We start from the raw sequence: 17647 nt of genomic DNA, 5'->3' as shown, positions 1-17647 counted from the left end.
TTTTAACACAAGCAAACTATGTGAAAGTCATATAGCTTCTTTTTAACAAAGGTAAACATTGTGAAAGTCACTATAAGTGATTTTTATTAGCCCATTTAGCTCACAAATACCCTATGCATTGTTGCTTCCTATTTTCCCAGTTTTTCTCTTCTTTAAAAAAAAACTTTTTGGCTGCACCACATGACATGTGAGATCTTAGTTCCCTGACCAGGGATCAAACTTGGACCCCCTGCATTGGAAGCACTAATCTTTAGCCACTGAACCACCACAGAAGTCCCCTATTTTCCCAATTTTTAAGGATCAGGACCTGAAGCTCAGAATGGACTGGCTTGTTCTACATCACATACACACTGACAGGCACAGCTAGAATTTGAGCCTGCTTCTTTCTAACCCTTCACAGCTCACCTTTCCGTAAAATACAATTCTCTAATGGTGGCATTTAAGGAGCAAGATTGTCACTCACAGCAGTAGAGAAAATTGCATTATGATTTTGTGAGACATGAGACTTCCCTGGTGATCCAGTATCTAAAACTCCACACTGCCAATGCAGGGAGCCTGGGTTCGATCCCTTGTCAGGGAACTAGATCCCACATGCCACAATTATGTCGCAGCTAAAGATTCTACATGCTGCAATGAAGATCAAAGATCTCACATGCTGCAACTAAAACCCAGTGCAACCAAATAATATAATTAAATAATTTTTTAAAAAAAGAACTTAGTGAGACTAGGATTTTATTGCTTGCCTTGTGTGGGTAGCAAGTGTGTTCACCATTAGACCTGGAATACATTCAGCTGGGCAATAATGAGCCCTGTTCTAATAAAGAAAGCCTTCCATATATTATTAGTCTGAACCAGTTACTCTCTGCTTCTCTTCTAGGTGTGTATCAAAGTTACCATCATCAATTTCACTGTAACCAAATCAGGTCTGGAGGATCAGTTGTTAAGGTAAAAAACAAAGGGCAGGTTGGGGAGGGAGTGGCGGGGAGAGCAAAGATTTCCTAATATTTTGTTTAGAAATTTTGACTTAAGAAAAAGATTAGCTTTCAAATAGAGGTATGGGGGCAAATGATGAAAGGGCAAGTGAAGGGAGACATCAGTTTGCATGTTTAGACTAGAGAAGCTAGAGGTATAGCCCCCTTTTTCTTTTTCTTTTGAGATTTATGTGTTATTTGGTGGACATTCTGAGGGCTTCCAGCCTGGGAGACAGGACTCTCAGATCATTCTGAGGGACTGCTCTGAAGACGCAAGGAGGGGAGCCAGGATATACAAGAGTTTTTGCAACAAAGTAACCAAAAGTTTGCTGTTAATTAAAGAAAACTTCCCTCATAAAAGGGCTTCCCTCATAGCTTAGTCAGTAAAGAATCTGCCTGCAATGCAGGAGACCCAGGTTCGATTCCTGGGTTGGAAAGATCCCCTGGAGAAGGAAATGGCAATCCACGCCAGTATTCTTGCCTAGAGAATCCTAAGGACAGAGGTGCCTGGTGGGCTACAGTCCATGGGTCACAAGAGTCGGACACACTTTAGAGACTAAACCACCACCACCAAAGAAAACTGGATTAAGTCAAGTTAAGGAATCTAGTGCTTTTCTATGTATGGGAAGATGCAAGAATCTGGGCTCCCTGAAATCATTCCTTTGATATGCACCTTAGCTATCTGGGGCCAGCATCCTGTGCTTTCTCATCATGAATAAAGCCCCCTTTTTAGATGCAACCAAGAATTGTTTCAGAGAGGTGGTGGGATTTCATGAGTCTCCCCTCTTAGTAGGAAAAGAATGTTCCAGGCACCATTTTCAGCTTGGGACAAGCAGCCATTAGAAACAGAAATTGAATGATTAGAGAAATGAAGCACTGAGCAGATTTTCCTAAGAGAAGACGAGCAGAAGCCATGGGAACTGTGGTCAGGTGCAGGTCTCTGAGATCTAAGATAAAGAATTAAAACGTGTATGTAATGCAGCAAATAGTCACTGGGGACACCCAGAAGAGGGGCCTATGCACTAGGATTTGGCTGGTAGCATTAATATTCAGGTAAGTAGTATTCAGGATACAAACAATGAGATATTCGGAAAGAAAAATAGAACCCTTAGAGCCCTGAGAAAGACCTAACTTAGGGATTCACTTTGGCACCAGTGATGTCGTGCGACTCGAGAGGCCTGAGTTGGAAGAACAAAGGATCAAGCTCATCGTGAGGATCAACACTGATAAAAACCAACTGAAAGCTATTGAAGAGAAAATCCTGAAATTGCTCTTCACATCTGAGGGAAATATTCTGGACAATGAAGAACTCATTGACACACTCCAGGATTCAAAGGCAAGTGAAATATTTTCTTATTTATAAACAGTGTGTTACTTCAAAAGATATAACTGCACCCTTTAAGGGTCCTGCTAGTTTATTTTATTTTTAACTTTGTGGGGTATTCATTGCTGTGCATGGGCTTTCTCTAGTTTCACAAGTGGGGACTTCCCTCCAGTATCCTATCACCTGTATCTGTAAACTAGTTTCTGTCTGCAGGGTGTTGCCTTGAGGACATCCTTCCTATAGAGTAGAGACATCATTGTTGTACAGTAGAAACCAACACAACATTGTAAGCAATTTTATTCCAATTAAAAAATAAATTTAAAATTTTTCTTTTTTTAAAAAAAGAGTAGAGTCGGGATTGATTGCTCCTGGGCTGCACTTACTGCCACTTCCTGCCTATAGTTCATAGGCCAGCAGTTCTATAATGATTGCTCATGGTCCCTGCCCTAGACTCTGTGACTTCAAATCCTAGGATTTCCCAACCTAGGGATGTCCACACCTGAAGAAGATGAGAGAGTGGTGAACAGGGACAGACAGCAATAGGGAAAGGCAGAGAGACTGAGCAATAGGGAAAGGCAGAGAGACTGAAGGAGACAGAGAAAGGAATCTTGGAAACCCCGCTGGCCAGAAGGCTTCCCAGAGCCACAAACCCAAAAGACAGAAAACCAAGAGGGCAGCGAGAGACCTTGACAACATCTCTAGCTTACTTACAATTACGGTTATTGTTTGGTCACTAAGTCGTGTCCAACTCTTTGCGACCTCTTGGACTGTAGGCCACCAGGCTCCTCTGTCTGAAGACCCAGGCAAGAATACTGGAGTGAATTGCCATTTCCTCCTCCAGGGGATCTTCCCAACCCAGAGACTGAACCAGTGTCTCCTGCATTGGCAGGCAGATTCTTTAACACTGAACCAACAACCCTTCTCAAACAACAGCTTCTACCCCCGGGTTTCCCTGTATGTACACCTGGAGTACCGGGAAGAGAGAGAGAACATTAGATTTCCTTGTTATTCCAGAGTGGGATGTGGTACCACTGCCTTTCGGGCTCTATCCACCCCCCTCTCGTGAGCAGTTTCATGGATATCCTTTCTCCCCTCCTATCTCCTTTCGTTACAGGAACCCTGGATCACTTGAGGACTGCTCATGATGAAGCCAGGGAGCAATGTGTTAGTGTTGCCATTTCAGAAGGCACCCAGGTTCCAGGCTCAGAGAAATTCTGCTGCACTTCTCCCCCAGTCTCCTGTGTTGCCTATTTTCTTCTGCCCATCCCTAACTCTACCTGGAAAGGAGGTCAGCTCAGTTAGAAGGAGGTCACTGAGTCCTGAGACTGAGTCATGTGTCTGGGGAGCCTCCTTATTATAGTCATGAATTTGTCATCTTCTTTCTTTCCTAGACCTAACTGGGTATGTTCCCCAAATCCCACCATTTTTTGGAAGCACATCAAGGACTTGTTTTCTTATGTTTATTCAGATCACTTCCGGTGCCATTAAAATCAGACTGAAGGAAGCCGAGTCTACTGAACGGATGATAAACATCGCTCGTGAGAAGTATCGTCCTGTGGCCACTCAAGGCTCTGTTATGTACTTTGTCATTGCAAGCCTCTCAGAAATAGATCCCATGTATCAGTACTCACTAAAATATTTTAAACAGGTAAGTGCGTGATTGTTGTTGTTAAAGAAATGTATCAGTGCCTCATGAGAGAAATGAAGACAGGCATGGCAACCCACTCCAGTATTTTTGCCTAGAGAATCTCATGGGCTGAGGGGCCTGGTGGGCTATAGTCCATAGGGTCACAAAGAGTCGGACTTGACTGAAGTGATTTTCACTTCCACTTCAGGAGCGAAGAGGCTATTTCTGACCCTCAATAAAAATAAGTGAGGACTTCCCTGGTGGTCCAGTGGTTAAGACTCTGCACTCCCAATGCAAGGGACATGGGTTCAATCCCTGGTCAGGGAATTAAGGTCCCCTCAGGCTGCAAAGTGGCCCCCCCCCAAAAAAAGATACAATATGGATACCAAGTGGGCGAGGGAAGGGTGGGATGAATTGGGAGATTGACATATACACACAGTTGATACTATAAAATAGATAATTAATGAGAACCTATTGTATAGCACAGGGAACTCTATTCAGTGTTCTGTGGTGACCTAAATGGGAAGGAAATCCAAAAAAAGAGGGGATATATGAACGCTTGTGACTGATTCACTTCACTCTACAGGAAGAAACTAACACAACATTGTAAAGAAACTATACTCCAATAAAAATTAATTTTAAAAAAGATGCTAAAATATTCAGACAATTTTTATACACTAGACCAAGCTTCGTTGTTCCTCTAGATGTCTTGTTTTGTCCCCTTGGTATGGTCAGGGGGCTAGCAGCAATGGGAGCTGCAGGAGAGAATGGTAATGAACGGAGAGAAATAGGAGGCACATTGTATAGACACACCTGGGCTCTCTTCCAACAAGACGTGCATCTGCTGCAGCAGCCTTTACAAGCCATTCCACTTGTTCCTAATGGCAGGGTTGCTGTTCTCACAAGGGCTTGCCATCTCCCCCTTTACTTGGTGGATATTAAACCAAGCTTCCCAGGTAGCACAGTAGCAAAGAATCCACCTGCCAAGGGACAAGACTCAAGAGACACAGGTTTGATCCCTGGGTCAGGAAGATCCCCTGGAGAAGGAAATGGCTACCCACTCTGGTATTCTTGCCTGGGAAAGCCCATGGACAGAGAAGCCTGGCAGGCTACAGTCCATGGGTTCACAAAAAGTTGGACACGACTGAGCACAGACATACATACATACACACACACACACACACACACACACACACACATTAGATCAAGCTAGTTAAGGAGAGGTAAATCCTTTCATTCCACCTAAATGACTCTGATAATGCTTTTCTCATCCTGGGTATTTTGAAATTCATGCTTTTCAAGGTTTTTGTTTTTTCATTTTAGCATGCCTCACAGCTTGAGGGATCTTAGTTCCCTGACCAGGGATTGAACCCAGGCTCTCAGCAGTGAAAGCACTGATTCCTAACCACTAGATCACCAGGGAATTTCCATGCTTTTCAAGATTTTAAAATCTCCTTTGAGCAATAAAAATGAAGATGCTCTGAAAATATGTTGGACTGACAGAAAAAAAAATTGTAGGATGAATCATCAAAACACTGGAATTTTTCAGTTTGGAAGGGAAACTAGAAACCCAAAACACAACTGCAGATGACAGCCATGGCCAAGACATCCTCTACCAAACCATCCATAAATCTGTTTCACACTGAAATCATTTAGGGTGTGTCAGGATTCGCTATGTTTTATTTGAGCACCGAACTTACCACCTCTTCACTGGACTTTAAACTCTGCCTCTTGTCAGGTTGTTAAAGAATGCCCAATCCTCTTTTTTTCTGAGTGTGTTAAAGTAACAATTCCATTATTCTTTGTTGACCAAACTCTCCCAATTCTCAAGAATAAGGGTATGCCCCCTTGAAGTTCTTTAAAAAAAAAAAAATTTTATTGAAGTAGAGTTGATTTACAGTATTGTGTTAGTTTCAGGTCTTTATCAAAATAAGTCGGTTATACATACACATATTTTTGTTTTGTTTGTTCAGTCTTTAAGTCATGTCCAACTTTTTGCAACCCCATGGACTGCAGAACATTAGGCTTCCCTGTCCTTCACTGTCTCACAGAGTTTGCTCAAACTCATGTCCATTGAGTCAGTGATGCCATCCAACCATCTCATCCTCTGTCACCCACTTCTCTTGCCCTCATCTTTCCCAGCATCAGGGTCTTTTCCAAGGAGGAGTCAGTTCTTCACATCAGGTGGCCAAAGTATTGGAGCTTCAGCTTCAGCATCAGTCCTTCTAATGAATATTCAGGGTTGATTTCTTTAAGATTGACTGGTTTGATCTCTTTGCAGTCCAAGGAACTCTCAAGAGTCTTCTCTAGATTCTTTTCCCATGTAAGTCATGACAGGGTATTGAGTAGAGCTCCCTGGGCTTTTAATTTTAGGGAATGGAGGCTTGCCTTTTGATAAGGAGCCTGAGAGAGTCAGCTCTTGTACTCCATCCTGTTAGCAGAAGTGGATACAGCGAGGCCCGCACAAGGGCTGTGCAGCATTGTTAGGGACGAGTGAAGCATACTTCTTGACCCCGATCTGCCTTGATCCTCAGCGGGCTTCCAGCAACTAGTCACCTTTGACCTACCTGATCTCCCCACGAGCAATGCATCTTGACCCCTCTAAAGGTGACCAAAAGATTGGGCATCATGACCTCGCCTCACATCGTTGCCCTTTGTGCTGTGGATCCTCAAAGCTGCAGCCACATGGGTGGCCCTCCCCAGTCACCACTGCAAGATGCTCTTGCCCACGACTTCCAGGCAAGCCCATCAGTTCAGGCTCTGCTCAGCTTCATCACACAGCCTGAGACCCTTGGGAATTTTTGGATCTTCTCTCCCCCGTTGCTTTGCACTACTTGGAAGTGGCAGGAAATGGGTGGGGCTGCTTCTGTCCCTCTCACATGAAACCTCAATGCCAGCATCTCGGCCACTTTCCTGATATTCTTGTAATGTGTGTAGGGCATCTTTTGGGAAGTAGACCTGTTCCCAGAATTTCTATGTGAGAAGCAGGGTGAAAGTCTCCTTTAAAATTGAGAGCGTGTGCTCAGTCGTGTCCAACTCCTTGCAACCCCCTGCCAGGCTTCTCTGTCCATGGAATTTCCCAGGCAAGAATACTGGAGTGGGTTGCCATTTCCTTCTCCTGGGGATCTTCCTGACCCAGTGATCAAACACATGTCTCTTGCATCTCCTACACTGGCAAGCAGATCCTTTACCACTGAGCCACCCAGGAAGCCCCCTTTAAAACTGGTTTCTCTTAAATTTCAAAGAAAAGTCTTGCACATTCTTCCCACACACTAAGAATTATCTTGTGGAAATGCCAAGAAGAGAGCATGACTCTGACATCCTGCCCTGCTAAAACCATGCAACCCAGAATGGGACTTGAACTTATGGTCTTTTAACCGAGATCAGGCCTGGTCTCAGGGCTTAATGAAGGTCACGTTTTTGATGTCTTATCACAGAAAGAATTCAGTGATAGACAAGGTGATAGGTAAGAAGTGAATGTATTTAGAGAGAAACATACTCCACAGACACAGTGTGAAACATCTCAAAAGACCAGACTGGCCCCAGGGTATGGGGATGTCACTTTTTATAGGTGTGGGTAATTTCATGAGTGGGAGGAGTATTTCAGCTATTATGGGGAAGGAGTGGATTTCAGGAACTGGGCCACTGCCCACATTTTTACATTTATGGTCAACCTTGGAATTGTCAGCTTCCCTGATAGCTCAGTTGGTAAAGAATCCACTTGCAGTGCGGGAGAAGGGATAGGCTATTCACTCCAGTATTCTTGGGCTTCCCTTGTGGCTAAGCTGGTAAAGAATCTGCCTGCAATGAGGGAGACCTGGGTTCAATCCCTAGGTTGGGAAGATCCCCTGGAAAGGGGAAAGGCTACCCACTCCAGTATTGTAGCCTAGAGAATTCACAGTCGGACACAACTGAGTGACTTTCACTTGGAATTGTCATGGCACCTGTGGGTGTGTCATTTAGTTTGCTGATGTATTACAATGAGGCTCAAGGTCTAGAGGAAGTCAACTAATCCGCCATCTTGAACCTATTTGATTCTAATCAGTTTATGTTGTGTCCTCGCTATGTCATTGTTTTACAGGTTGTGCCCTGCCCCCTTCTCTCCTGTTTCACTTAGACCTCTCATCCAAAGTGATTTATCAAGTGTGATTTGAGGATATGAGAAACTGGTTCTGCCAGCTCACCTTCATTTTCCATTTTCTGTCCCACATCAAGATGATCCCTACAGAACAGTCATGAATTTGGCATTGGTCCATTTCTGGAAAATGGGGAGAGGAAAAGGAACACACAGAACACTACATATAAATGTGTGAATTGGGGATGAATCCTGGACTTTTTTCATTGTACACTATTCACCTCCTGTGCTGCTGACACATTTAGTGTCACTAAATGTCACTAAATGCTGACACATTTAGTCACTGAATTTGGGGGAGTCTGGGTGAAGAGCAGGGATTTTTTTTTTTTCCTTCACAAAATTGAATTAAATCAGAGACGCTGATAGAGTTCTCTTTCACAGTTGTTCAACACAACAATTGAGACGTCTGTAAGGATTGATGATCTACAGCAGCGCATGGAAATACTGCTGGAACAGACTCTCCTTACTGCTTATGTCAATGTGTCAAGAGGACTTTTTGAACAACATAAACTGATCTATAGCTTTATGCTCTGTGTTGAGATCATGCGTCAGCAAGGAAGATTAACTGAAGCTGAATGGAATTTCTTTCTTCGAGGTTCTGCAGGACTGGAGAAGGTACCTGTTTAAAGTTTAGACAGTGAATGTTATTAGATAGAGTTCATAAGCACCTAGCAATGCTCCACGGTGACTCTGGTAACTGAAAGTTTTACCTTCAACTGTGTAGCCCATTGGGAGTCTGGGACCCAGGCTATAACTTAGTCCTGTCTTTAGTAGCTGTGTAGTGACTATAACATTTGACCTCTTTATGCAGCAGTGTCCTCACCTATAGAAAAGGGATGTTGGAAGTAACCAGTGAGGTAGCATATGGTGAAGCCAAATCCAGCCTCTCCACCCTGACACCAAGTTAAATCTTGGAGACAGAGTTTTAGGTGAAGTAGAAGAAAATAGCTTTATTGCTTTCCAGACAGAGGGGGCCACAGTGAACTAACACTGTGTGTCCCAACCTAGAGGGGATGGTGGAGAGTTTTAAGAGTAATGGTTCAAAGAGGGTGTGATCAGCTTGTGGATGTTGTTTTGAATGGTTGGTGGTGAGGTGAGTGAGAGTCAGCATCATCAGCCTCTGGTTCCAACCCTTCTGGTGTCTCCATGCTTGTGGGCATCTTACCATCATTAACATTTAACTTCTCCCACCTGGTGGGAGTTTCAGTATCTGCAAAACACCTCAAAAATACTGCTGTGTATATCCCCTGAAGGGGAACCAGACTTTGCCCCAAGGCTGCACTATTGTTTCTTGACTGTTTCCCCCTTGCCTCCACATCCCTTCCCTTCCCTTATTAGCAGCTGATTGAACCTGCTTCTTTCTGACAACGGTCTGTCTAGTCAAAGCTATGGTTTTTCCAAAGTTACATATGGATGTGAGAGTTGGACCATAAAGAAAGCTGAGTGCCAAAGAACTGATGCTTTTGAACTGTGGTGTTGGAGAAGACTCTTGAGAATCCCTTGGACTGCAAGGAGATCCAACCAGTCCATCCTAAAGGAGATCAGTCCTGAATATTCATTGGAAGGACTGATGCTGAGGCTGAAGCTCCAATACTTTGACCACCTGATGCAAAGAACTGACTCATTAGAAAAGACCCTGATGCTGGGAAAGATTGAGGGCAGGAGGAGAAGAGGATGACAGAGGATGAGATGGTTGGGTGGCATCACAGACACAATGGACATGAGTTTGAGAAAGCTCCAGGAGTTGGTGATGAACAGGGAAGCCTGGCATGCTGCAGTCCATGGGGTCGCAAAGAGTTGGACATGACTGAGTGATTGAACTGAACTGAACTGAACCTGCTTATTGGAACTCATGGAAGGTTATGAAGGCTGAATGAAGCCTATTTCCTATAATCAAGAAATCAAGGGACACAGAAAGGTTTGGGGCCTATGAGTCCCAAGGGTCCTGCTTGGTTTTGATGGAAACATGTTTTAAAAAGTTGACCATTTACAAATGGGAAGAGTTAAAATCCAGTAAAAGTAGTAATTCACAGATCTGACCATAGTGTTTGTGAAGTCATTATCCTCTCTTGCCTGGACGCATCTTTCATTATAAAACATGGGGAAGAATAGAACTTGCTTGTTGCCTTCTGTAATAACATAATATTTGTCTAACTTGCTCCAGTCCCTCTAACTGGCCTAACCCACCCACATACCACAGACCTGGTCACTCACAGATCAGAAGCACAGCCACCCGACCCTTGACTACCATCCAGCCCAACTCTAAACTTTTGGCTTTGTTCTGTCCATCTGAAGCCCTGCCCTTGGCCCCTACAGACCTGACACCTGCACGAGCTTGCCAGTATTTGAGCCTCAATGTATCACTGGGACATTGGACTTCATGCTTTCATTTGACCCAGCACTCTGAGTCAAGCCCAGGCAAGACTTCTCCACCCAACAGTCCTGCTTCCCTGACCCTCACCCTCCCTGCATATATACAAATTCTATTAATCCTCTCCTAACACTGTTTTCTTGCCTTTTCCTACTGTTCATGGGGTTCTCAAGGCAAAAATACTGGGGTAGTTTGCCATTCCCATTTCCAGTGGACCATGTTTTGTTAGACTAAAGGTCCATATAGTCAAAGCTATAGTTTTTCCAGTAGTCATGTTGCAATGTGAGAGTTGGACGATAAAGAAGACTGAGCACTGAAGAATTCATGCTTTCAAACTGTGGTATTAGAGAAGACTCTTGAGAGTCCCTTGGACAGCAAGGAGATGAAACCAGTCAATCCTAAAGGAAATCAACCCTGAATATTCATTGGAAGAACTGATACTGAAGCTGAGGCTCTAATACTTTGGCCACATGATGCAAAGAGCCGACTCATTTAGAAAAGACCCTGATGTTGGGAAAGACTGAATGCAAAAAGGTGAAGAGGGCGGCAGAGATTAGATGGCATCAGTGACTCAATGGACATGAATTTGAGCATACTCCGGGAGTTAGTGAAGGACAAGGAAGCCTGGCATGCTCCAGTCCATGGGGTTGCAAAGAGTCAGACATTACTTAGCAAATGAACAGCAATATTCAGACCAGGCAAATCTATAGAGATAGAAAGCTTTCAAAGTTTAGTTCCCAAGCACTAAATTTTCAAAGAACTAGTTTTAGCTGTTTAAGGCTAGAGGGCATGGGCAGGTGGGAGGGAAATTGCTAAACACATCATGGTTTTGTGTGTGTATCTGTGTAAGGAGATAAAATATTCTATAATATTCTAAAATTGACTGTGGTCATAGTTACAATAACTGTGATATACTAAAACAAACTGGATTGTATGCTTTAAATGGATGAATTCCATGGTATCTGTATTGTATCTCAATAAGCTATTTTAGGGCTTCCTAGGTGGCTCAGTGGTAAAGGTCCCACCTGCCAATGCAGGAGACATGGGTTTGATCCCTGAGTCGGGAAGATCCCCTGGAGAAGGAAATGGCAGCCCACACCAGTATTCTTGTCTGGAGGACCCCATGGACAGAGGAGCCTGGCAGGCTACGGTCCGTGGGGTCGCAAATTCCCATTGAATTGCTTTGACATCTGGGTCAGAAATCAAATGGCTGTATAAATGTGGGTCTGTTCATAGGTTCTTTATCACAGCAAGTACTGCATCAATAATAATAGCAAAATACTCTGATTCTTTTAAACAGGCACATTATTTGAACAGTCACTTCATAAAGGAAGAATAGCCAATAAATATTTGAAAAAGTGTTAAACACCATAACTCATAAGTTCTATATTAAAACTACCACGAAATGATGGCATCAAAATGATTACAATTAAAACAACAAGATCTCTCTTACATGTGGAATCTAAAAAGGAAACAAACAAAAGAAAACAAAAAAACAGAACTCATAGAAACAGAGAATAGATCAGTGGCTGCCAGAAGCATGATGTGGGGAGAGGGCAAAATAGGGATTTTGTACTTTTAAGCATTCAGTCAGTTCAGTTCAGTTGCTCAGTCGTGCCCGACTCTTTGCAACCGCATGAACCGCAGCATGCCAGTCCTCTCTGTCCATCACCAATTCCCGGAGTCCACCCAAACCCATGTCCATTGAGTCGGTGATGCCATTCAACCAGCTCATCCTCTGTCATCCTCATCTCCTCCTGCCCTCAATCTTTCCCAGCATCAGGGTCTTTTCAAATGAGTCAGCTCTTTGCATCAGGTGGCCGAAGTACTGGAGTTTCGGCCTCAACATCAGTTCTTCCAATAAACACCCAGAACTGATCTCCTTTAGGATGTACTGGTTGGATTTCCTTGCAGTCCAAGGGATTCTCAAGAGTCTTCTCCAACACCACAGTTCAAAAGCATCAATTCTTAGGCCCTCAAGCTCTCTTTATAGTCCAACTCTCACATCTATAAATGACTACTGGAAAAACCATAGCCTTAACTAGATGGACCTTTGTTGACAAAGTAATGTCTCTGCTTTGTAATATGCTGTCTAGGTTGGTCATAACTTTCCTTCCAAGGAGTAAGTGTCGTTTAATTTCATGGCTGCAATCACCATCTGCAGTGATTTTGGAGCCCAAAAACATAAACTCAGCCATTGTTTCCACTGTTTCCCCATCTATTTGCCATGAAGTGATGGGACCAGATGCCATGATCTTAGTTTTCTGAATGTTGAGCTTTAAGCCAACTTTTTCACTCTCCTCTTTCACCTTCATCAGGAGGCTTTTTAGTTCTCCCCTTTCTGCCATAAAGGTGGTGTCATCTGCATATCTGAGGTTATTGATATTTCTCCCAGCAATCTTGATTCCAGCTTGTGCTTCTTCCAGCCCAGCGTTTCTCATGATGTACTCTGCATATAAGTTAAATAAGCAGGGTGACAATATACAGCCTTGACGTACTCCTTTTCCTATTTGGAACAAGTCTGTTGTTCCATGTCCAGTTCTATCTGTTGCTTCCTGACCTGCATACAGGTTTCTCAAGAGGCAGGTCAGGTGGTCTGGTATGCCCATCTCTTTCAGAATTTTCTACAGTTTATTGTGATCCACACAGTCAAAGGCTTTGGCATAGTCAATAAAGCAGAAATAGATGTTTTTCTGGAACTCTCTTGCTTTTTCAAGGATCCAGTGAATGTTGGCAATTTGATCTCTGGTTCCTCTGCCTTTTCTAAAACCAGCTTGAACATCTGGAAGTTCATGGTTCACATATTGTTGAAGCCTGGCTTGGAGAATTTTGAGCATTACTTTACTAGCATGGGAGATGAGTGCAATTGTGGTAGTTTGAGCATTCTTTGGGATTGCCTTTCTTTGGGATTGTAATGAAACTGACCTTTTCCAGTCCTGTGGCCACTGCTGACTTTTCCAAATTTGCTGACATATTGAGTGCAGCATTTTCACAGCATTATCTTTTAGGATTTGAAATAGCTCAACTGGAATTCCATTACCTCCACTAGATTTGTTCATAGTGATGCTTCCTAAGGCCCACTTGACTTCACATTCCAGAATGTCTGGCTCTAGGTGAGTGATCACACCATCGTGATTGTCTGTATCATGAAGATCTTTTTTGTATAGTTCCTCTGTGTATTCTTGCCACCCCTTCTTAATATCTTCTGCTTCTGTTAGGTCCATACCATTTCTGTCCTTTATTGAGCCCATCTTTTTGCATGAAATGTTCCCTTGGTATCTCTAATTTTCTTGAAGAGATCTCTAGTCTTTCCCATTCTATTGTTTTCCTCTATTTCTTTGCATTGATCACTGAGGAAGGCTTTCTTATCGCTCCTTGCTATTCTTTGGAACCCTGCATTCAGATGCTCATATCTTTCCTTTTCTCCTTTGCTTTTTGCTTCTCTTCTTTTCACAGGTATTTGTCCCATTGCTTCATGGCAAATAGATGGGGAAACAATGGAAACAGTGACAGACTTTATTTTCTTGGGCTCCAATATCACTACAGATGGTGACTTCAGCCATGAAATTAAAAGACGCTTGCTTCTTGGAAGTAAAGCTATGACCAACCTAGATAGCATATTAAAAAGCAGAGACATCACTTTACCAGCAAAGGTCCATCTAGTCAAAGCTATGGTTTTTCCAGTAGTCATGTATGGATGTGAGAGTGGACCATAAAGAAACTGAGTGTCAAAGAATTGATGCTTTTGAACTGTGTTGGAGAAGACTCTTGAGAGTTTCTTAGACTGCAAAGAGATCAAATCAGTCAATTGTAAAAGAAATCATCCCTGAATATTCATTGGAAAGACTGATTCTGAAGCTGAAGCTCCAGTACTTTGGCCACTTGATGGGAAGAACTGACTCATTAGAAAAGACCCTGATGATGGGAGAGATTGAAGGCAGAAGAAGGGGTCAAGAGAGGATGAGATGGTTGGATGGCATCACAGACTTGATGAACATGAGTTTGAGCAAGCTCTGGGAGTTGGTGATGCACAGGGAAGCCTGGCATGCTGTAGTACATGGGGTCTCAATGAATTGGACATGACTGAATGACTGAAATGAACTGAACTGAACTTTCAGAACTGATAAAAGCCTCAGGCAAATATTCATTAAATTTTCAAAGACCTAGTTTCAGTCTACAATTATAGCTGTTTTCTGTCTCTTTTAAAACTATTTACCCACACGTAAGAGCTTCATGGAATATTGCCAGATGGCATATGATACTTTTCCCTGAAATTTCTGGGAATATGTGAAGTGACTAGACATATACACTCAGCCCAGCTGGAAGGAGATTACTACTTGTCTTCCTACTTATTTTGCTCTACTTCTCAGATTTCCCTGTCTCCTAGAAGTGAGAACATCTAGGAACTGGACTTGGAAACTAGTTCTCCAGGGAAAAAATCATCAATATAAGAACATTTGAGGGGTGGGGAGAGACTGGTGTGGCATGTTGGAGAACAGGCTACAGGTAGACTTTACAGATTTATTGTTAACCCTTCACAAGATCAATGATTTTCAGCACATGTCAACATGAAAAGCTTTCATCAGCTGCACTTAATTTCAAACACCAACAGGTAGAATTGATTGAACAGCATATCTATTTCACCATATCTTATATCTGTCCTGGGCAAATGGTTTTTTTTAATATGCTACTAAAGCTTGATTTTTCACTTAGACAAGGTGAAAGCATATTCTGTGGTTGTCTTTGTGAATTACTATTCACTTTTTTCTGTCTTCTAACAGGAACGCCCACCTAAGCCCGAATTTCCCTGGCTGGTTACTGCCATGTGGTTCGCCTGCTGTGACTTAGAAGAATTGTTTCCAGTTTTCAAAGGACTTACACAATATATAGTGTTATATCCTATTTCCGTACGCATAGGTAATACATCAAAAAGGATCTGCTATAGGAGGTTGTAAACAAATTCATGAACTTTAACTTTAAAAGTCTCCTTTAACCTCTTCTGCAGTATCAGTATTTTTCACTAGGAAAGTCTTCATTTTTAAGACATTTTGAATTACTTGTTTGCCCAGTTTCTTGAGGTAAATGTTTGGCCCATGAATTTTCAATATTTCATGTTTACAATTATACCCATTTTAAGGAGATGCATTTACTTCCAAGTATTGTTTTAGCTTCGCCTCATACTGTTTTTGTCTTCCCTGGTGGCTCAATGTTAAAAAATCTTCTTGCAATGCAGGAGACACAAGTTCAATCCGAGTCGGGAAGATTCCCCTGGAGAAGGGAATGGCATCCCACTCCAGTGCTCTTGCCTGGAGAATCCCAAGGACAGAGGAGCCTAAGGGCTACAGTCCACGGGATGGCAAAGAGTCAGACACAACTGAGCATGGCAGGTTGTAGTTTTTTTAACTTCTTACTGAGGGATAGCATACATATGGAAAAGTACACAAATCAAAATCAACAGCCTGTTATAAAATACTAATTCTGACCTACTGCCTAAGTCAAGAACTAGACCAGCACTAGTATCACAGAATTCCCTTATACTCCTTCATAGAACCCTTTCCCTCTTTCCCAAAGGTTATGCCTGCTTTGAATTATAACAGTCTATGTTACTTTCCCCCCATGTTTTACTATGTGTATGTAATCTTTGCTGTTGTTGTTTAGTCACTAAGTCATGTCTGACTCTTTTGCCACCCCACAAACTCTAGTTTGCCAGGTTCCTCTGTCCATGGGATTTCCCAGGCAAGAATACTGGAGTAGATTGCCATTTCCTCCTCCAGGGTATCTTCCTGATCCAGGGATTGAACCCACATATCCTGCATTGACAAGCAGATTCTTTGCCACTGAGCCACCAGGGAAGCCCCAAGTAAACTTTAATTCAAACCTATTAATTGTGGCATCTATTTTACTGTTTTTTACACCTAACCAGTCATTTTCTAAGAGAGATATATTAAGGTATACCACTATGACAATGTCTCTGTAATTCTAGAATTTCTCCCATTATATCTTGTGGAATCGATGTTGTTAATTAAGCATCAATAGGTTTAGGGTGATTATCTTCCTAACAAGTAATATACCTGAATAGTGCTTTTTGCCTTAAAATACATTTTCTAATATTAACATTACTAAATATTATTGCAGCAGGATTGTCTTCATTAGTATTCCCTCTGTATATTTCTACATTCTTTATTTTTATCTCTTCTGGGTCATCATCATGTTTCAGTGTATCTTTAGTAGGATTTTGTTGTTTTGAGCAATGTGGCAGTCTCTTTTTAAACAAACAATTTTTAATCCAACTATTGTAAAATTGGCTATACCTCTATTTCAGTGGCTCTCAACTGGGGGAGATTTGTTCCCCAGGGGACATTCTGAAGACATTATTGGACCTCACAACTGGGGTGGTGCTACAGGCATCCAGTAGGTAGAAACCAGAGGTGTAACTAAACATCCTACAATGCTCAAAACAACCAGAACAACGCTCCACAACAAATGACCACTTGACCAAATGGCAGTAGTGGCAGGGTTGAGAAAATCCTCACTTATTTGGACTTACTTCTGTCACCTTATTTATAGTGATTTTTTCCTTGGCATGCTTTTTCTTTATTTTTTACTTCTTCTTTCTTGCCTACAGGTCAGTTGTCCACATTCTTTTTTTATTTTCCTTGTACTGATTTGAAGTTGTGTATTCTGTTGTTATTTTTAGTAATTATTCTTCTGCTTCTCATATGAATGGGTTTTTTCCTGAGTACACCCATAACTGTGGTGGTTTAAAGGCTGTGTGGACCAGAAATCCTGGGATCTTTATATGCTCATTTAATTTCTAAATAAAGACTAGGAAAAATATAATACTCTTCAGTAAATAAACCAAATGAAAATTGTGTTTCTATATTATGGACCAATTAAACAAGATGGCTAGAGGAAGAGGTAAAACACAGAAGAAAAATACTCACAGAAGTCTAGTGATGGACAGTTGGGGAAACACCCAAAGCAGAAGCGGCTAGATGGAGCTTCATAAACATAGAGGCAAAGAAAGAGGTAAAGGCTGAAAGACAAAGTAATTCTTGAAACAACTCATCATGTTTGGACAAAAGGCACCATTTATCACTGTCATCTGAGACTAAAATTTTAGCAATTTCAAACAACTTCCTTGCTTTCATTTGTTAAATTTCAAGATTGATTATGGAAATCCTGCAGTATTATGAAGGTTTGTATGTGATAGGATGGC

At 42.2% G+C, this 17647-nt stretch overlaps 1 protein-coding gene across 1 annotated transcript in view; it reads left to right on the top strand.

The window, feature by feature from the left end:
• The window catches only part of DNAH6 (dynein axonemal heavy chain 6), a 282979-nt gene that overhangs the window by 196615 nt on the left and 68717 nt on the right, over positions 1-17647 (top strand). The window contains exons 58-62 of the mRNA XM_070479741.1: positions 878-945; positions 2127-2307; positions 3764-3943; positions 8439-8672; positions 15210-15345. Coding sequence (XP_070335842.1) covers positions 878-945; positions 2127-2307; positions 3764-3943; positions 8439-8672; positions 15210-15345 — 799 coding nt within the window. The remainder of the gene's footprint in view (positions 1-877; positions 946-2126; positions 2308-3763; positions 3944-8438; positions 8673-15209; positions 15346-17647) is intronic.

Source organism: Odocoileus virginianus, chromosome 2 (genome assembly GCF_023699985.2).
Source record: "Odocoileus virginianus isolate 20LAN1187 ecotype Illinois chromosome 2, Ovbor_1.2, whole genome shotgun sequence".
NCBI lineage: Eukaryota > Metazoa > Chordata > Mammalia > Artiodactyla > Cervidae > Odocoileus > Odocoileus virginianus.
Note: the sequence above shows the minus strand (reverse complement) of the source record. Positions and strands in the feature narration are given on the sequence as shown.